We start from the raw sequence: 15,026 nt of genomic DNA on the forward strand, positions 1-15,026 counted from the left end.
CTGACTTTCAGGCTCTGCATGGGATTTTACTGGAACAATTTCTAAATCATTCACTGGATCACTCAGTCATGCCCAGCTTCCTTGTGGGATGAGAAACCACACTGTAGCTCCTCACCCTACACTAGCCCCTGCATGTCTCTCCCCGTGTTCTGGAACCCAGCCAGCCTGGAGCTTGTCTCCGTATAGGCGGCCGGAGCCACCCACTGCTCCTGGCTTCTAGATGCACCTGTCCTATTTGTTCCACTGCCTCTTTTCACCGCTCGACTGTGTCCATTTCAGTCTCTCTGCACCCCCAGCCTCCTCCACCCTCCCCAGTTTGGGGGCCAGCCTCCCAAGAATCAGAACTGGAGGGATTCGAGGGGTTTGCAAAAGTTCCCAGCCCAGATCCCCCCGGGGAAGCGGAGTTAGCCCTGAATTAACGCTTCTTTCATTGAGGTCTTACCAAGTGCCAGATGCGGGGCTGAGCACTTTATATACATTGTCTATTGTCTGATCCAATCATTTGAACACCAGGACAAGATAAGGATTAGAATGATCCTGCTTTGGAGCACCTGGGTAGCTCAGTCAGGTAAGCTCTGGCTCTTGATTTCAGCTCAGGTCATGATCTCATGGTTCATGGGTTCAAGCCCTGTTTTGAGCTCTGTGCTGACTAGAGCCTGCTTGGGATTCTGTCTTTCTGACTGTCCCTCCCCTGCTCATGCTCTCTCTCCCTCTCTCTCTCTCTCTCTCTCTCTCTCTGTCTTTTTTCCTCTCTCTTTCAAAACAAACTTAAAAAAAAAATGATCCTGGTTTTACTAATGAGGAAGAGCTGAGGGCTCCTGTCCCAAGTGACTCTGCTGGTTGGCTCAGTGGCCCTACCTGTAACCACAGGGCTGTTGAGCCCCCTCCCCTGACCTGTTCCTTCCATGTGTCCTGGGCCCCTTCCACCCTGACAGCTGGCCACGAATAAGACCCTGAGGCCTGTACTGGGGGAGGGGAGGGCAGAAGGGAGGGTGGAGGCTGAGGTATAGTCTTCCTTCCCATCTTGCCTTGAGCCGAGCCAGAAGTGCTGTAGCTCCACAGGCTACCAGGGGGTGAGGCCCACTCTCTTCCCCTAAGAAACCGGTAGAACCATCCATCCAGGTGTGTCACGAAGCAATAAGCACTGGGAAGCTCTCTAACCCTAGGTCTATACACACGTCCCCACACACATGACCCTCGGCATCAGGGGCTGCTCCGGGGTTCCCCTGCACCTACAAAGATGTTGACGTTGGTTGCATGGGTTTAGCTTTTCAGCACACCCGGATATGTCACTGAGAACTGGGGAGAATAGCCCCTGGATCAGACAAGGGCCCCTTGGCCAGCCCACATCTGGGGAAGGGTCAACCTCAACACTGTGGGTGCAGGCCTGGCTCACCTCCCAGCATTCTGTCCCCTGGTTACCTTGGGTCTCCTTGGGCCTCCTGTCTCACCTTGACCCTCCCCAGGGTAGGTGTCAAGAAAGCCAGGCTGCCCAGAGTGTAGGAAAGGGTATAGAAAGGGTTAAAGAAGAGCCCACCTCGCTTTGGGATGGGGTGGGGGGGCAGGGCAGGTCCCCTCTGGGTTCTTCAGCCTTGAGGATTGAGTTCCCATTGGCTTTCTGTATGACATGGCCACACCTCTCTCCCTGGGGTCTGGCCCTCACCTCCTGCTCCCCAACCACTCTCATCTCTGAACCCTCATGGGGGAAGGCCACCACTTCCCCCGGGGTATAGGGTGGAGGTGGGTGGTCCAGAACTGCCTTTGTGGGTTTGAGCTTGTCCAGCTGGGAACCCCCATTTAGACTGTACAGGACAGGCCTCCAGCCACCCCGTAAGGCCTCCTGTGGGACCCTCAAAGCCTCTGTGCTGGCGAATTCACAGTCACCGCAGCGCCTAGCCAGCTGACAGGAGGCCTCCTGGCCCTTTGAGACCTCGGGCTCTGGAGCTGCGCTGGCTTGGGCGCACGTCCCCCCTGCAGCATATACCACTGAGCATCTGACCTCAGTCTCCTCACCTGTAAAATGGGACCATGTCAGGCTTCAGTTCTCAAAATCGCAACTTATGTAGGATAACGGACATGAAGTCTGAGCCCAGGGGACCTGTGACAAGGATAAAGGAACAGTGGCCAGGATTCTTGTAGAGCTTCTAGCCCTCACTCCCCTCCCCACTGGCCACTGCTGGTTAGAAGCCCATCCCCCACCTTTCTGGCTCAGAAGCCATCCCTGGAGCTATGAGCTCAGCAGCTCTGCGGTTGGGGTGGACATTTCTTTAAACAATTGCCTTAGGTTATGGCTGCAGAGGTGGGAGGAGCTGCTGGCACAGAGCTGCTGTCCCCTTTCCCCACACGTGCCCTGTCCAGGGAAGAGCAGATTCCCAGTTTGCCACTCCTGAGCTGGGGCTGGCCCTCAGAAGAGTTCTGTGCCAGCAGACCCCTGTGCTGCCTGGGGGGAGGGGGACCCGGGGAGCAGAGAAGGCTCCCTTCCAACCCTGGCAGCATGCAAACCCTTCCAGGCTCCCTCTGGGCAGCAGGCTGCCCTTTCGCCCTGCAGGCCTTGCTGCAGCTGCATTCCAGACATAGGCCGGGAGAGCCCTCCCCCACCCTTGGGTCAAGGGCAGAGCCGGGTGGGGGAGGGGCGTAGGACTCTGGGCCAAATTTATCCCGATTTACATGTGTTTTCCGGGGCCCAGCCTGTAGCTCAGGATTTTTGAGTTCATTAAATGACCACCCCCCTCCCCAACAAACAGTTTCTGAATACATCCTCACCCTCACCCATGCTGTCAGTTTTAGCTGGGCACCCCTGAGTGAATGACTTGCTGTCTCTGAGCATCAGGTTCCGCATTTGAAAAAGGAGGATTTGTTATTGAGAAGGTTGCTATGGAAACCCCCAGATGCCTGGGAACTGGAAGTGTGGTCAGTGGTCTGTTCCCCCCTCCTTTCCCCACTCAGGACCAGACAAAGGCTGCAGATCTTTTTCCTTGCAGTTCCTTGTTTTGCAGAGCCCCAGGACGTAGAGGTGGGGAGGGGCCAGGACCTGGGGCCCCGCTTGGAAGGGGAAGGAAGAGAGCCATTTGTATGGGAGGATTAAGGGCCCTCAGCCGGGGAGAAGAGGAAGTGAAATTTACTTTGAGACCCTTCCCATCTCCCTGGATTCTGAGCTCTCCTCTCTACCATCCTCCCTTCTCAAGACCAGTTCCCAGCCAGCTGCCATGTTGGAAATGACCCAGGAAGTGAGAAGTGTTGGACGCATTAGCATCCAGCTGACACTTTCTCGGGCAGGGATTGGGGCTGGAAGAGAATTGAGAAAAGACACCCTGTCAGTGCATGTATATCTAACTGAAGGTTGAGCATATGGTGAATGTCCCAGCTCCTAGGAGATTGTGTGGAGGGAAGGGGGGGTGGCGGGGTCACCCCTGCCCCAGGACCAACCAGTCCCACCTCAAGAGTCACTTGTACCCTCTGGGCCACAATGCCCTTACCCATAAAATGGGGAGGAGGGCAGTGGGCCTGGATTTCCATACTTGCATGGAAGACTCGCTTTACTTCCCCTGGAACAGTGGCTAATGCTCCAGTAGTGGAAATATAGGTGTTGGCTATTGAGGACTGAGGGGGATGTTTGCAGAGGGGAAAATGAGCCTCCTTGGGATTCTTTCAGGGCAGTGCCTCAGCCCCCAGAGTGACATGGCCCTCCCTGGCACCAAGGAGGGCTCCCTCACAGAAATGTACTGTGGGCAAGACATGGAGCCAGGTTTGAGGTCCTCCAAGGCCAGTGATCAGGTCGGAGGCAGCCTTGTGACCAACTCTAGATAGCAAGTCTTCCATTCGTACATGGCCAGTGCCCACTGGCCTACCCAGGAAGGAACCAAAGTCATGTCCAAAGACCAGGTGGGCCACAGGACATCAAACAAGAGATGCCCATGTTGGGGGGGGGGGGCTGAGGGAGGTGGCCCTATCTACCCCACCTGTAAACAACCAGCTCCCCACACCTGCTCTGTCCTTTTGTTCTGTTCCCTTTGCAATTGGGTATAAGATTCAGGCTAGATTCCCAGCTTGCTGCTCACCTAGACATTCTTCCTGTGTCTCAACTGAATTAAGCTTATAAATCCTATGCTGTTTTCTACTCACTTTATGAAATAAGGGCAAAATGGATCAACAGGCAAAAATTTGCCCAAACCACTGCTAGGCTGAGAGAGAGGCCTGCCTGGCCATACCCTTGTGTTATATATAGCTAGAAAGGTTCATTGTCTAAGGTAGCTAAGTCTGAACTAAGTGTACAGGCATAGAGTGTTGTGTGTAACATGCAAAAATGGAACATACAAAATCCAGGGGGTTCATTCAAGATAGATGGTGATAGGGGCGCCTGGGTGGCTCAGTCGGTTGAGCGTCCGACTTCAGCTCAGGTCATGATCTCACACTCTGTGAGTTCAAGCCCCGTGTCGGGCTCTGTGCTGACAGCTCAGAGCCTGGAGCTCGCTTCAGATTCTGTGTCTCCCCCTCTTTCTGCCCCTCCCCTGCTCATGCTCGGTGTCTCTCTGTCTCAAAAACAAATAAACACATTAAAAAAATTAAAAAAAAAAAGATAGATGGTGGTAGGTTAAATATGCATATTATCATCCTTAGAGCATAGCTGGAGGAAAAATACAAAAACATAGCTAAAAAGCCAATAGAGATTATAATATAGCATATTTTTAAATACTTGATTAATGCAAACAAGTCAAGAAAGAAAAGTGGAGGAGACAAATAGAAAACAAGGTAGTAAAGAAGGTAGTAGACCTACCCAGCATTAAATGTAAATAGACCAAACACTCCAATTAAGAGGCAGAGATTGTCTGACTAGATAAAAAAGCAAGACCCAGCTATATGCTGTCTGCAAGAGATGCTCTTTAAATGTAAAGACAAATGCAAGAGGAAAGTAAAAGGGTAGGAAAAGACAGACCGTACAAACACCAAGCATAAAAAAGCCCAGTGTGCCTCTATTAAAATCAGACGAAGTGGGCTTTGGATAAAGGATATTACCAGGGACCAAAATGCCATTTCCCAATGATAAAGGAGCCAACTCATCAAAAAGATGTAACTGGGCAACCTTGGGCAAGTTGCCCACCTTCGTTTCCCATCTGCAAAATAACAGTAATAATAGTAGCTACCTAGTTAGGGGTACGGCAAGGGTCAAATGATTTAATTCACGTAAGATGTTTAGAACCATGCTTGGTACATGATGAATATACAGATGACAAATGCCCTGTAGAATGTTAGTTCTAAGGTTATTGCAATTGGGACAAAGCCTCAAGCTCTCACCATGACCCCGGCTTAGCTTCCTCTGAGGTGGGGCTCTGGAGGCGCTGCAAGATAAGGTGTAAACAAAGGCCGCTAGCTGGTTCCTCCAGTTCTTTTTCCTGGTGGCGATGGTGCTGTGTACGTGCGTGTGTAGAGACCTAAGGCAGAGGAATGGAAGGAATGAGACAGTGTGTACCCAATGAATCTATCTGCTGCTAGAACCAAGGGAGAAAGTCAAGGAGACTTGGGGACTGGGGCCAGGAAGGGAGCTGGGGCCAGGTGAGGTTTGGGTGATCGCCAGGTGTAACTGGTGCTGGATGGATGGCTCCAGGCTGACATGAGTCATCCTCTAGCCTGGGAAGCAGGAAGGCAGCCACCACCTGGGAATCACCAAGTTCACATGGCAGGAACCACAAAGATTTGGGGCCTTTCCTCCCTGGTGACAGGCGCAGAAAGAATGCCCAGTGAACTCCCTGCTGGCCCTGAGGCCCCTAAACCCTGTTCCAAGGCTGTGATAATGGGGCTAGTTTCGCCTCTGGCAGGGCTGGGATCTGCTGAAGCCACACCAGCTTTGGCATGGAGGCCTGTGCAAGGATGACGTTCCAGCCAGGGACGCGGGAAGGCAGGTCTCTGAATCACTTTGACTCCTTGTCCCAGGCGCGAGTGCTATTCCTCCACATACACACTCTTAGTTTCCTGACACTGCCTAACTCCCTTATTTTGGAGATTTATTGATACCCACCATGCACTGGGCGCATCTGACCCCCTCTCCTATTGTGGGTGGAAGGTCAGGGCACACCCAGCTTTACAGATGCCAGAGCCTAGGAGCTCCAAGAGGTAAAGGCGCTTGCCCATGCCCATGGCTGATACATGGCTGGCTTTGAAAGCGGTCTCTCACTACAAGTTCATTGTTCTTTACCGGTTGTGGTTTACTGATTTGCGCCCAGGTTAATCTTCTTCAATATGCGGACTCCTCAGAAATCTTCAAGGGCTTTGCGTTTCCTAGAGCTGCAGCTTCCGGGCTTTTTTGATCTTGCATCCCTATGAGTAAAACATTTAGAGCACCTTGTCCATTACATGTCTATTTTAATTATCTCTAAATTATTTGCATGTGCTAATGTACTCTTGTATTAGAAAATATCCATACATGGTTTAAAGATGAGATAAATGTGTCACAAACAGAAAGAGTCTCTAAAATTTTCTCCCTGCATCTGTGGACCAGCCTTGAGTACCCCTAGGGGATGCATACACCCCCACCCTGGAGACAGTTGGCCTGGAGGATAAAGTACCAACTCCTGGGCCTGGTACTGGGTGTTCTGTCATCTAAGACCATCAACAGATTTCTTCCTACTGCCCTGCAGACTGGTGTCAAAATACCATATAGGCCACAGTCTCAACTCCATAGAGTTGACCTCCATAGGTCATAGTCTCAACTCCATATCTCCTCCTGCACCCTTCCCCTCTTCTTTCCAAGTCTTCCATGCTTTGTGGGCTCTAACCCAAACCCTAGGTTTTCTGCAAGGCCTTTCTCCTACCCTGGACCCAGGCGTTGGTATCAATCATTCTGCCTTCTAATCTCAGTCTGCTTGCATCACCACTAAACTACCTCACCTGGTGTGTTTGTTGTTGTTGTTGTTGTTGTTGTTTAGAAAGTTTTACATTTATTTATTCTTGAGATACAGAGAGAGACAGAGCCCAAGTGGGGGAGGGGCAGAGAGAGAAGGAGACAGAGAATCCGAAGCAGGCTCCAGGCTCTGAGCAAGCGGTCAGCACAGAGCCTGATGTGGGGCTCGAACCCACAAACCGTGAGATCATGACCTGAACCAAAGTCAGACGTTTAACTGACTGAGCCACCCAGGCGCCTCTCCCCTGGCGTGTTTTAGCTTGCTGAACACTTTATGCAGGTATCATTACTTCCATCTCATAGCTGGGAAAACTGAGGCTCAGAGAAGTCAAGTAATTTGCCTAAGGTCACACAGTAAGTGATGGAGGCAGGAATTGCACCTAGGCCTGACTCTACAGTCAACTCTAATTAAGCACTAAGCTATATAAAGCAAAGATGGTCTCTTACATTTCCATTTCTTTTTCCCAGCTGCTTGCATAAAAATATACACATATATGAAATATCAAGCAAATTTTTGAATGAATAATAGTTTGAATGGGTGATTGAATGAATCATCCAGACCAATATCAAGAAGAAAGCCCATGGTAAAAGGGAAAAGGCCTATTTTATTGCTACTACAGTTTTTTTTTTAATTTTTAAACTTTTTTTTTAACGTTTTTATTTATTTTTGAGACAGAGAGAGACACAGCATGAACGGGGGAGGGGCAGAGAGAGAGGGAGACACAGAATCGGAAGCAGGCTCCAGGCTCTGAGCCATCAGCCCAGAGCCCGACGCGGGGCTCGAACTCGCGGACCGCGAGATCGTGACCTGAGCTGAAGTCGGACGCTTAACCGACTGAGCCACCCAGGTGCCCCTTTAATTTTTAAATGTTTATTTTTGAGAGAGAGAGAGAGAGAGAGAGAGAGAGAGAGAGAGAGAGAGAGAGAGAATGAGTGGGGGAGGGGCAGAAAGAGAGGGAGACACAGAATCCAAAGTAGGCTCCAGGCTCTGAGCTATAAGCACAGATCCCGATGTGAGGCTTGAATTCACAAACCATGAGATCATGACCTGAGCTGAAGTCGGACACTTAACCGAGTGAGCCACCCTGGTGCCCCACTAATATAGTTTTTTTTGTTTTTTATTGTTTTTGTTTTCATTTTTGCAGGGGCCAAATAATTTATTTTCTCTAGCTAACTTCATAAAATTGCAGACTTAATATGCCTATCATAGACCTTTTTTCCCATTCCTATCTAAAGTAAGTCCATGCCCACGACCCGGCCATGGGTTTGAGGGACTAAAGCTAGATGTGGAAGGCAAGTCATGCATCATTTGCTACAATGTCACATCAAGTGTTCATGCTCAAAATGTGCAAAGAAATAAAAATTACAGTGGAGAAGAGCAAAGATGTACAGAAAGCTTAGGGTCTCTCTCCTACCAAAATCTCATCGCAACTTCCGGCTTCAGCAGATGCTGTGCTATCAGAAAAGACCTGTGTCGGCTGCCAGCCATGACCTTCAAAACGGTGTCCAACAGCCTTCACTTTGTGTGAGGTTTACTGGGTTGCTGACCATAAAGGCTCCACAGCACTCTTGTCCCAATCGGATACAGAGTTCCAAAGTTAACACTGGAGAATTCCAACAGCACATCACCTCCAATTCATTAACATGCAGGCCTGGATTCTAAACATGCCTATACGATGCAGACATGGACCCTCACAGCTGTGTCCTCAGATTGATGCTGCACCTTTTGCCCCACCTTCAGCTGAGAGAGCAGGCCTGTTGTCTGAGGCTTCTGGACCTAAAGAGTCCTGAGCGAGACTTCAGTCTTCGGGTGTGGTTGAATCTGGGTGCTCGGGTGTCATGACCCAGATTCAGTGTCTCTAGCTCCTAGGTTGGCCATCCTCTGTGTTGACCAAGTCTGCTAGCAACTCCAGGGTCGTGCCGTGCCAGCTTAGCAACCCCAGCAGGAAGAAAGGGTGTCTGACAGCTCATTGCACCGGCTTAGGCCATGGACCTGTCCTGGATCCCGTTTCTGTGACTGGAAGGCTGAGATGAGTGTCTTGGTCAGTTCTAGGATCATTGAAGTGGAGGGGTGGGTACAGATCATGTGAGCTTAGGTGGGGAATGGAGATTGGGATATCGTACCAGAAAATGGGAGAGTGAATGTGCACAGGTGTGAATATCAATTCCACTTGACTTTGTCTCTTGCAGGATTTGGTAGACTGGCGGAAGCCCCTGCTGTGGCAGGTAGGCCACTTGGGAGAGAAGTATGACGAGTGGGTCCACCAGCCAGTGACCAGGCCCATCCGCCTCTTCCACTCCGACCTCATCGAGGCCCTCTCCAAGACTGCCTGGTGAGCCCTGCTCTGGGCCCATGGTGGGGCTGTCCTTCTCTCCTGTTGCTGCCAGTCGGATACAGAAGGAGAAGGGACAGTTGGGTCCCTCTCCAGAGCCCAGAGCTGTAGTGTCAACTCTTGGGGATAGTGGAACATGCCATAGATACAATCCATTCCTATGCATGGTTTATCCATTGAGTGAGTGGCAAGCTAACATGTAGCCAGAAGCCACTTTAAATGTCACCTCATTCTTTTTTTTTTAAGTTTATGTATTTATTTTAAGAGAGAGCATGAGTGGAGGAGGGGCATAGCGAGGGGGAGAGAGAATCCCAAGCAGGCTTCGTGCTAAGCCCAACACCACGATTGATCCCACAACCATGAGATCATGACCTGAGCTGAAATTGAGTCAGATGCTTAACCAACTGAGCCACCCAGGCTCAATAGAACAGCCACCCTGTTCCATTCCAGACTCTTAGGAGGGTTTTCCAGCCTGGAAAGCCCATGGGAACAATTTTGCCTGCAATTGGCTTCTTTGCCACAAGAGGTCGGCATCAATCCAGCGGCGCAGAGTCTGGCCACAGGGATGCAATTCTTTTCTGCCAGTAACTCACTTCAGAGACAGAAGGAGATAGACTTACAGCCTCTCTCTTCTTTTCTTCTCCCCATCCCCAAAGCAGTGTCCCTTTGGCCCTATGTCTCCATATGCTTTCCGCACATGCTTTGGTATCATTTACTCCTTCCTCTAGTTGAGCGATGCGTCTCTGGGGAAGCTGAACCCTGTCGAGCCCCTGTGCATGTATTTTTCTCACCCTGAGGATCCTCCTGCAGGTACTCTGTCCCCCTCATCTGGACACCCCTGGTGCTGTACCTCAGCTGGTCCTACTACCGAACCTTTGCCCAGGGCAACGTTCGACTCTTTGCTTCCTTCTCCACAGGTAACGTTGGTTCCTTCCTGGTTTGCTCCCCTGGGTCCTGGAGGCAGGAAATTTCAGTGGTGTCTCTGGTCCTGAGTTTTGAAGAACACAGAACCCCAAACCACCTCACAAACATTTGTAAATGAGACCTATCTGTAGCAATAGACAAAGAAAACTGTCAGGCTCCCCCGACCGCAGCCCCACATGGATAAAAACAACAACAACAACAACAATACGTGAGCAGAAACTAAACGAAATTATTTCATCAGGAGGCGTAGCAATGAAGGAGAGGGCTTCTTGCTGAGTGTAATACTAGAAAACGTATGACTTGGGACTGTCAAAGAAACCAAAATGAAATCATTTCACTAGATGCACAGCTGAGAGCTTAACTCAAAATGGCCCACTGAACACAGCACAGATTAGAACCTGGGAGAGAAAGATCTGGAAGTGTCCTACGGTGTCTCCTGAGCAAAAGCTCATGCAACAGAACCCCTGACTTGGAGTACGAACCCCACTAACCACTATTGGGCGCTTACCACGTGTCAGGTTCCAGGGACCACCTCACTTAACCCTCCCAGCATCCCCATGAGAAAGGTACTATCATCATGCCCTTTTAGAAACAAGGACATAATGCCTCAGAAAAGTCAAATGAGGATTCAGGGTCATATGGCTAGCATGTGAATGTCGGGTGCCCCCCAGCTTTGAGGATCAGGGGACAGAGGGAAGGGCCGATGTGGGGCAACTTCCAAAGAGCCTATGTGACTGGGTCTCTAAGATTTGGGGGTGGCCACTTCTGCCCACTGCCTCCCAAGCTTACCGCCTACCTGTGTCCCCAGAAACATACCGCCTGCACAGATGGTCCCGTGTCCTGTCACAGCCTGCCTCAGGGAGGTGCTAGCCCCTGGTGGGTGGCTCGGACCCAGGCAAGGTTAGGGGACAGGCAGCGGAGGGGTGCCGGGAGCGGGTGAGTCGGGCTTTCCTCTTCTGATCGCATGTCTCCCATTCCTGACTGTGCACCTTCAGAGCCTCCCTCTCTCTGCCGGACACAGGCTCCTTCTCCCCACACTCCGACGTCTCTTCCCAGCCCACCTTTGCGGGGTGGGGGACAAGTTGAGGGCCTGAATGGCTTAGGTGAGAGGGGCCCTGGCCACAGCGGTGGGAGCTTCAGTTTTCCCACCTGGCCCAGGTTGGGATGGGGGACGAACAAGTGCAGGAAGTCCCCCTGAGCCCCAAACTGCTCCCGGTCACCAAGGGTTAATATGCACGCCCCACATGCCAAGGTTACCCTTTTCTGCCCACGCTGAATAGCTCAGGCACAGCACAAGGCTTGTTGCTCAGAAGGCCTGCTCGCTGAATCGCCCACTGTCCACCCGGCGCTCCCCTAACAATCACCAACAGTGGCTGGGCCGCCGGGGCTGGCAGCCGGAGGGGGAAGGGGATGCCAGAGCTTTGGCCCGGGTCCCTCTGCAGGAGCCCTCCAGAGATGCCACTCGGTACCAGCTCCGGCCGGATGGGCCGACAGGGGTGATGCTGGGGTGAGGGGGCGGGCAGAGACTTGACCTATAGGAGGGGACTCTTCTGCGTGGCAGGGAGGGTGACCTGGGGGCTTGGCCTGAAGGCAGACCTCTGCAGAGCGCTGAAATGCGCTAATAGAGGCCCAGTGTAGAGTCTGTGACCGTGATGCCAGTGATGATGGCGTGAGAGAGATGTGTCCACATCCCTCCCTCCTCCCCAAGCTCGTCAGGCAAGGCACGGGTGCCAGCAGAGAAACTAAGAGCCGGCGAAGTGAGGCAGGGGGGTGCTCAGCAGGGTCCCGGTGCAGCTGGTGGACAGAGGGCGCGCTGGAATAGAGGCAGAGGACTCGGGAGGCCGAGAGGCAGTGGAAGCTGAACGGAGACACCAGTGCGATGCTGAGATGCCTACATGCGTGAATGAGAATGCTCTGAAAGGCAGAGGGGTTCTGGAAACTGAGGATGGCCCCTAGAGCAGTTCCTGGGAGCAGATGAGAGGGAGTGCTGAGCCAGAACCATTGCCCAGCGGCACCCCAGGTGGCGCTGCAGGCCTCCAACGGGCTCTGTTGTGGGAGTCCGAGCCAAGGTCAAGACCAAAGTCTGTGGCCACAGAATGTTCCTGTGTGTCCAGTCCTCTCCCTGCTGATGGGAAAGCTGAGCACCGAGGTGGGGATCCTGCACTCTGGGCAGGGGGAGGCGGGGGGCTGGGGAACTTCTTCAAGCAGGAACCCTCCAGAACTCTACAAGGAGAATCAAGAGAAGATGGGCACAGTAGGACCACAAGTTAGAACTTAGATGTATTTTGCCTCATATTTAAATGTGAATGATCCCATTTAAAAATTATAGTAGCTAAATAAATATTATAGTAGCTACTTATTATATATGAGGAGCATTATATTATCAGTATTACTATCTGAAAATATATTATTCTTACTGTGTATTATCTATACTTATCATATAATTAGGTGGTCTATTCCCTCCATCCTAACAACAGCCTTTCACAATGCGTAGGATATTTTACTGTTGAGAAAACACCGAGGTAGGTGGTACAGAGCTAGGATTTGAACCCACGTCTGCAAAGCCAAAGCCCAAAACCAGCGTGTTTTGAAGGACCCCAAAGGTGTCAGGACCTCCCTAGAAGCAGGGTTCCTCGCCTACCAGGGCAGCTCAGCCAAGGTCAGGCGGCCACTCGCACAGAGCTGTTAGGGAAGCATCTTGTACCAAATGTGGACGTGGCGTAGGTTGATGTCCTGATAAATTGCCACCCACTGAGCCCACCACAGTGGGACAGTAACCTGCAGAGCTGCAGGTCAGGAACTGTAGAAAGGAGGAAGCCAGCCTCCTCTCAGTGCCCGTTCTTAGGGATCTGGCTCTAAATTACCACTCTGTGGCTGGTAGGCCCTGTGTGGGGGAGGGGTTTTAGAAAGCCACTGCTCCCTCCCCACTGAGCCAACAGTCATCACTACGGTCCCATTTGAGAAGTTTTCAAGCCAAGGTCATGATTATTGCCCACCCTTCCCCCCACCCTCAGCTCAGCCTGGTACAAAAGGTCAGGTTCACCTTGGTCTTTCATTGTTTTGTCCGAATGGGGCTGGGCCTAGATTCTGTTCCAAAGAGCTAGAAGCTCACCTCCTCCTCCCTGCCTTCCTGGGCTTTCTTCCTTCCTCAGCAGCCACCTGTGGCCATCCACGCTTCCTTCAACAGAACCCGAAGCTGCCTTCCTCTAGGCCCAGTTCTACACTTAGAATGACACAGATCAGACCTCACCTGGGCACAGCCCTTCAGAGGGGCTTGCTTCCAACCACCCATCTCTCAAGTATCCAGGCACCTGCTGTGTGAAGCCCTGGAGATATCAAATGAAAGGCCTCCCTTGCCATAAAATGGGGACCAATGATAAAACCCGTAAGCCAGGGTGCAGCACGGTAGCTGTGATATGATATGAAGGGTGGGGTAGGAGCTTCAAAACCAGCCCCAGTGGGGATGAGGGGCGTCTGCAGAGGCTTTTCGCAGGAGACACATGGGCTGAATCTCCGAGGATAAGGGAGCAGGGAGGGAATCCCAGTAAAGAAAATATGAACAAAATTAGGGATAAGATGGGGAGGTGGGAGGATGTGGTACATCTAAGGAGCCACGCATGCTTTGGTTTGGTCCCACTACCAGGCAACAGGGAACCGAGGCGGGATGTGGCTGGCTGGGCGGGTCTCAAGGGACTCTGAGTGCCTCGTTGGGTGTTTGCACTTTACCTAAAGGTAACGAGGCGCCGTGGAAGGGTTTGAACATGCACGGGGAGGCAGGGGACTGGGATGGGAGGCAGATGCCATCACTGGGCAAGAAGTAATAAGGTAGTAGGGGATTAAGAGCAAAGAATCGACCAGAGAGAGATTTTTTTTTTTTAATTGAGATGAGATTCACATAACAAAAGTAACCATTTCACAGCGAGCAATTCAGTGCCATTTAGTACATCCACAACATTGTGCAACTGCCGCCTCTGTCTAGTTCCAGAACATTCTCATCACCCCAAAAGGAAATCCCATTGCTCTCCATTTCCCATGCCCCAAGCCCTTGGCAACCACCACATCTACCTTCTGTCTCTACACATTTGCCACTTCTAGACACTCCATACAAATGGAATCATACAGAACATGGATTTTTGTGTCTGGCTTCTTTTGCTTTGCCAAGACATGTTAAAGAGGGGGAGCCTACAGGTGCCTGGATGGATGCGAGAGAAGGGGATAAGTTAAGCCTTTGGTCACATGTGGATATTGGTGCCTCTGGCAGAGGAAAGAACCCAAGAGGAGCATCGTGGAGTGATAGGGTGGGCACGGAGAAGAGGAAGAAGATTGGTCTCGTCTGGCCACTGTTGACTTTGGGGGCCTGTGGACAGCCATGTGGAGGTTCCCCTGTAGCAAGTGGCTGTCCGGGGCTGGGGTGAAGTGTGGGTCTGGGGTGGGGGGTGGTCAGCCTGTGGGTGTGGCCACCTTCCCGCATCGAGCAGGGAGTACGGGAGAGTGGAGCAGGAAGGCTTTGACGCTGGGGACTGAGGCAGCATTTCCATGATGGAACCTGACAAGGGGCATCTAGGGAAGAGGAGAAAAGCCAAGCTGTGTATTCTCACCATACTGGTCGTAGATCCTTCGAGATATTCTGCGAAGCTGTGGACTCGCTTTCCTGAAAAATCGTACGAAGAGGCATCATTTGGGTTACCATTTCAGGAGTTTCACAGACACCCTGGAATCCAGCTGAGGACTCTGGGTGTTCAACAACCTCAGGTTAGGAACTCGTGGGGGCTCCAGATTCAAGAAGAGACTGGTCACTAATATCATATGCCACAGCCAAGCAGGGGATGAATTGAAAAGCTTACTAGATCTGGCAAGAAGTACATCCTGAATAG

At 51.5% G+C, this 15,026-nt stretch overlaps 1 protein-coding gene across 2 annotated transcripts in view; it reads left to right on the forward strand.

Moving 5' to 3' along the window:
- Nucleotides 1–15,026, forward strand: part of FA2H (fatty acid 2-hydroxylase) — a 53,187-nt gene that overhangs the window by 29,145 nt on the left and 9,016 nt on the right. For both annotated transcript variants that reach the window (XM_053210163.1, XM_015087193.3), the window contains exons 3-4: nt 9,086–9,228; nt 10,039–10,145. In XM_053210163.1, the coding sequence (XP_053066138.1) occupies nt 9,086–9,228; nt 10,039–10,145 (250 nt within the window). The remainder of the gene's footprint in view (nt 1–9,085; nt 9,229–10,038; nt 10,146–15,026) is intronic.

The sequence above is a fragment of the Acinonyx jubatus genome, chromosome E2 (assembly GCF_027475565.1).
Source record: "Acinonyx jubatus isolate Ajub_Pintada_27869175 chromosome E2, VMU_Ajub_asm_v1.0, whole genome shotgun sequence".
Classification (NCBI taxonomy): Eukaryota; Metazoa; Chordata; class Mammalia; order Carnivora; family Felidae; genus Acinonyx; species Acinonyx jubatus.